Genomic DNA, 5,668 nt, shown 5'->3' on the forward strand with positions numbered 1-5,668 from the left:
AGTCAGTAATTGTGAATATGTAAGAGTATTCTTCGGTTATATATGTCATTTACATTCTACCCTTCTTTCTCTTTATTAGGTATGTAGAGGGGGGTTTGTTGAAATTGTTAGGAGTGAATTGTAAATTGATGATGATGATGATATATATATATATATATAGAGATTTTCTCATGTTCGGACTGTCCGGCACAGATAGTGTCAGACGTGCTCCCCCTTCCGGCAATCTTGTATGTGCTGTCTGGAGCTCTATCGGCGACCCACGTCGGTCAGAATGGCGAAATCGCCGGAGTAGGTCGCCGATGGAGCTCCGGTTGGCACAGGCGGGATCGCCGGGAGGTGGGTAGTGTGGATGTCGTGGTCCGCCCCATCATTGAGGATTGCCGTCGCCGAAAACGGAAAATCCGGAGAACGGTCTGGACCTTGAGCATGTATATATATATATATATATATATATATATTTCATGATTTAAATCAATCGTCTTAATTATTTTTTCCCGGCCCCTTCCTGATCGAACATTGGGAAAATTCTTATTCACGTTTTCTGTTTGTATATATGATAAATCTAATAGGTTAAATTAAATGGAGATTTCATTGTTGACAGAAACTGTAAACATCATCATTATCCCCTCCTTTCGGATTATATCATTCAATCACGTACGTAGTTCCGAATAGAGTAGATGCAGATGATTGCAAGACCTGTCATGCATGGAAAATTGTAGTAGGCCGGATATGGAAAATTTCCAGTTACAGTTGGTACTATATATTTTATCGTGATACCCAAAATATATTTTTACGGCAAAAATGGTGATCATGGAAGTCAGTCTTTTCATATCTGGTGTCACACTTACCATCCAAATGCGGAGATAATTAACCCGCTAAGTGCTAACCCAGGTGGTTTGGACATAATTAAGCTGATAACATAAGTAGTATTACCTAGCCTTCTCCTACAGTATCTCATTAGCCCCATTTTCCATAAGTCGTTATAGATTCTACATTTTAGTATTATTTTCCTATTTAAAGGTCTCAGTTTTATCAATGAAATCCACAACTAATAATATTGTTCTCATATCCACGTCTTTAGTTGTAAAAGTCAATCATGAAATGTTTTTCCTTTCACCTCTTATCCACACCATTTGTCTCGCACTTTCACTCTTCTGCTCACTTACCACCGTGACTACGATCCACAATGTCATCGTCTCATGCGCGGTCACCGTTCCTAACACTTCCGGCGCTAGCTTGGCATGCCTAATTAGTTCAAGAACTTCTGCCCCGGCAAGAAGGTCAGCGACTTGGCCAAGCTCACGAAGCACTTCAACCACATCGGCCACATTCCCAACCTCCGGATTTCTACAACTTCACATATGATTTTGACCATGAGCTCTTGTTGGCTCTCAAGACCCGTAAGAAGAACTTTAACCGTACCCTAACATCACCGGCGAGCTAGCTTGCCGACCACACCATCAGCCACTTGGTCCATCCTCACTGCAACATTTAAATCTATTTTTTTAAGCGAGAGGTCGTATATTCGACTCACCACAAAGTCACGAACTAGTAGTTGCTGTAAATTAAAAAAAAAACGTGATTCAAAATCATGTGGCCCAATCTAAAAGACCTTCGTCGAGACCAAATAACCGAAACCCGTCGATGTTTTAAAGGCAATTAAAACCCGAGACCCGTCCGGAGGTTAGAGACGGTGAAACTATGGCGGGAGACACAGGGCTGCTCTGAAATCTCCCTCCGAATTGAGATAGAGCAATAAAGTAATGTTAAGCAATCCCCAAATGGCAGGTAATCAAAACTTCAAATCTTTCGTCTTCGAATTTTGATTTCAATCAGGTAGAGGAATTGGGGATTTGATTTCTCAAATTTGGGCGCGAAAAAGGTGGACCGGAAAGAGAAGACAAGGTCTCTTTGGAGGTGACGGAGGAGATTCTACAGAGCATGGAAGTTGGGCTCGCTTTCAGAGACTATGTAATGCCTCTTATCACTCTGTTTTTGATTGTTTTTTAAGCTCAATTAAGCAAAAGTTCAAAACCCTAATTTGAAGTAATTGGGAATTTACAGAATGGTAGAATTAGCTCGTTGGATTTTCACAAGGCTTCGAGTTATGTAGTGACTGCTAGTGATGATGAGTCAATTCGCTTATATGATGTCTCCACTGCAACGTAAGGCGTAAAGCTCCATTTTTTAATATTGATTGAAAAATGTGGACTTGAGTTTGGGTTTCTTAAATTTGTTTGTGATTTTGATAGGTGCTTGAAGACCATTAACAGCAAAAAGTATGGGGTTGATTTGGTTTGCTTTACTTCTCATCCGACCACGGTTATATACTCCTCGAAAAATGGCTGGGATGGTATGCTTTCACTTAAAGTGTCAAGTTTGATATGGAATCTGTTACCTGTGTGATTTATCTGGAATTTGGAATTTATATGTTGAATTAATTTCAGAATCTCTGAGGCTTCTCTCGTTGAATGACAACAAGTACTTGCGCTATTTCAAAGGCCATCACGATAGGTGTGGGTTATCATAACTGATTTCCTGTATTTTATTCTGAGTTTTTGCACTAAGCATATGTTTGTAATTGAATAAATGAGTCTTATGTATAGGGTTGTCTCACTTAGTCTGTGCTCCCGGAAAGAGTGCTTCATATCTGGTTCTCTTGATAGGACAGTTCTGCTTTGGGATCAACGAGCCGAGAAATCCCAGGTAGGTGCTTGGAATATGGATATCGGCTGAACTGTGCAGGGTTTTTATTTTGCTCTACTTGCTTTGAAAGATTTATAATTAGTGTTTGTATGATAGGGTCTCTTACATGTACAAGGAAGGCCTGCCACAGCTTATGATGACCAAGGGCTAGTTTTTACAATTGCCTTTGGTGGGTATATACGAATGTTTGATGCCCGCATGTATGAAAAGGTCAGTTGTTTGTATTTTGATACATATTATGATTCAGAAATTTAGGAGTTGTCTTGGACATATTGTGTATGACAAATTTATTGTGGCTGATTTCGATATTTACATCTTCTTAGGGTCCATTTGATATATTTTCTGTCGGGGGAGATATGTCTGATGCAAATGTTGTAAAGTTCAGTAATGATGGGAGACTTATGCTATTAACAACTACAGATGGACATATTCATGTACTTGATTCATTCCGTGGCACGCTTGTAAGTGGTCTTCTCCATAACTGTTTTCTCTCTTTGTATAAAGGATACACATTGCACAATCTTGTCTTTCTAATATGGTTTTGATGTCTTTATTGTTTAGTTATCCACTTTCAGTGTCAAGCCTGTCTCAAGCAATGCTACATTAGAGGCTTCTTTTAGCCCAGATGGAATGTTTGTTATGTCAGGTATATATGCTTGTCTCCAGTTAATTATAACGGAAAGTATCTTGTTTGCTATTGTGTTTAGTGGGCATAAGTTCCCAATTATTTATGCCCTGTGATGGAAGTTCTGGAAACCATGCTACTAATTGCTGTTAATGAACTGCATTTTTGAATGCATAGTTTCTAAAAGGCTGTGAATTCATTTTCATCCATATATATTATGCAATAAACACCCTAGCAAACATCTATGACCGAGTAAGTTGTTTAATTAGTGGACTGGCAGACATGTGATTTCTTGGTTGCTAAATGTGCAGGTTCAGGTGATGGTAGTGTCTATGCTTGGAGTGTACGGAGTGGGAAAGAAGTATGATAATTATCATGTTCGCATTTATCAACATTGTTTATGCACCCTCTTGAGACTTTCCAAAATAATGTTCATATAATTTCTGCAGGTCACAAGTTGGCTTAGTACTGAAAGTGAACCTCCTGTTATCAAATGGGCTCCAGGAAGCCTCATGTTTGCAACTGGGTCTTCTGAATTATCATTTTGGATTCCGGATTTGTCTAAACTGGCAGCTTATGTTGGTGGAAGGAAGTAGAAGTTTTTGCCGGCTCTTCTTTGATTTCTGCCTTTCTGGCAAAAAGCAGTTTAAAGATACCATTCTAACTGTCCATGGAGGTGTGATTCTTGAAGCAAGCAATGAGTTTTCTCATCTCCCTGTTGTCATGTACCTCATCTTTAGGACCCAATTGAACAGAGAAACGACAATCCCTGTGCTCTGTATGACTCGGTTTATTTTTCTAGAATTTTAAGATCTATTTAGGGGGCTTATAGATGCTCTGCCAGTATGGTCAAGATTGCATTTCCCACCCTTTGTAAAGTCAGTGTCAGGCATCAGAGTGTAAATTTTCACAGAACTACAAGATTCCAATTTTCTGATTGTATGAATATTCCATGATTGTAAATTGTTTGTTTTGTGGAGATAAATGTCAGTTCAGATATAAAGAAGTGGTGACCACTGATCACTGTGTCGTACTAGAGACAGAATAGGTGTTTCCTCTTGTTCAAGTACCATTTGAAACCATGCCTTCCAAAAGTTTAAGAGACTCTTTGCCAAAAGAAAGAAATTTTAAGAAATTTGTTACCAACTGCGCTGAGGGTATAGAATTGTGTATGATTGCCAAGAAAAAAATAAAAAGCTGCAGCAAAGCTGCCTACCTATCCCATAAAAACAAAATAGAAAATGACACAAATTTACGTTCAAGAACTCGATAGTTTTATGACTTTCTTCTAGTATGAACACTTTGTTTTTGACAAAAGTATGAACACTTTGTAAAGTATACTGAGAAAAGAAAAACTTCAGATTCCCTTAAATTAAAACAAAATTGTTGAAGTTACGTTGTTTGCTAATTACCGGTCGATTTGCGACAAAGATTTCCAAAATTTGTCATCCAACAAAGTTGAGCTACCAAAAATGACTGTTTTGCTGGATTCTGAATTTCGACTACAGGATTAAGATAGAAATGAATACGTATATATATAACCAATTAACGGCTCATATTCTTTGGTAAGAAGTCATTATCCATAGAGGGGTAAAACCAGCTGTGATCGATCGAAGGGGGAATGAAACCAAGTCGAAACATGGCTTTAAAACACTTTACATGAAAGAGGCTCACAATCATGATGTATGTGATGCCTCATTTTGCTAGTAAGGGACATTACGTACTCCAAGTCTCAGAAAGCTTTAAAGATCTGCTTCGACCCCCAACTAAATCTGCATTAAGTATTTCTATCCAACTCAGATAGAAAGATGCACTTGTCTCTGATGGCCGGTTACCTCATGAAGACCATCCCCTCTGTCGTTTTCTCCTCGTAAAAGAGACCTTGTACGCTCTAAACGACATCAAGGTCACTCCCACAAGCTCTGAAGTTTGAACTTCTGTCAAACCAGATGAAGGAAATGCATCAACATAAAATCTTGGCGATGGGGACCTCATTTATGGAGAGGTTGAGATCACAAGGTGCTCTACTAGACGCAAAGATATATGAACAAACACTACAAAAAAATCTTAGCAATAGGCACATTCAAATGTGGCTCTTTTGTGTTAAACAGCGACAAGCGTGGCTCGTGGACCAACTGTACCGATATTGTCCCAACTTAGCCACCTCACAGGTGTTGGGTTTTAATCACAAAATGTCTCGGTACAATTGGTTATTATCCACCCACTTATAAGTTTTATTTTATTTGTCACTTCTTAGATGTGGGATATCTTCTCTCCAACACGCCCCTCACGTGCAACCTAATTTTTAGGTCTGCACGTGACATATTAACATCTCAC

General features: G+C 38.9%; 1 protein-coding gene across 1 annotated transcript; it reads left to right on the forward strand.

Moving 5' to 3' along the window:
- Positions 1 to 1,617: 1,617 nt before the first annotated feature.
- Positions 1,618 to 4,376, forward strand: LOC126790213 (protein ANTHESIS POMOTING FACTOR 1). Its single transcript, XM_050516375.1, has 11 exons — positions 1,618 to 1,788; positions 1,883 to 1,971; positions 2,065 to 2,165; positions 2,253 to 2,353; positions 2,448 to 2,514; positions 2,607 to 2,706; positions 2,803 to 2,916; positions 3,030 to 3,167; positions 3,268 to 3,352; positions 3,643 to 3,692; positions 3,781 to 4,376. The coding sequence occupies exons 1-11, from the start codon at positions 1,764 to 1,766 to the stop codon at positions 3,925 to 3,927; spliced, it is 1,017 nt and encodes a 338-aa protein (XP_050372332.1). The 5' UTR covers positions 1,618 to 1,763; the 3' UTR covers positions 3,928 to 4,376.
- The last annotated feature ends 1,292 nt before the right edge of the window (positions 4,377 to 5,668 follow it).

Source organism: Argentina anserina, chromosome 1, assembly GCF_933775445.1.
Source record: "Argentina anserina chromosome 1, drPotAnse1.1, whole genome shotgun sequence".
Lineage (NCBI taxonomy): Eukaryota > Viridiplantae > Streptophyta > Magnoliopsida > Rosales > Rosaceae > Argentina > Argentina anserina.

What these genes read in the sequence shown, in the direction of transcription:
- LOC126790213 (XM_050516375.1), top strand. Translation starts at nt 1,764, where the DNA reads ATGTTAAGCAATCCCCAAATGGCAG. An exon ending in TATGATGTCTCCACTGCAAC is followed by an intron (nt 2,166 to 2,252) that starts GTAAGGCGTAAA and finishes TGATTTTGATAG; the next exon opens with GTGCTTGAAGACCATTAACA. An exon ending in ATGCCCGCATGTATGAAAAG is followed by an intron (nt 2,917 to 3,029) that starts GTCAGTTGTTTG and finishes ACATCTTCTTAG; the next exon opens with GGTCCATTTGATATATTTTC.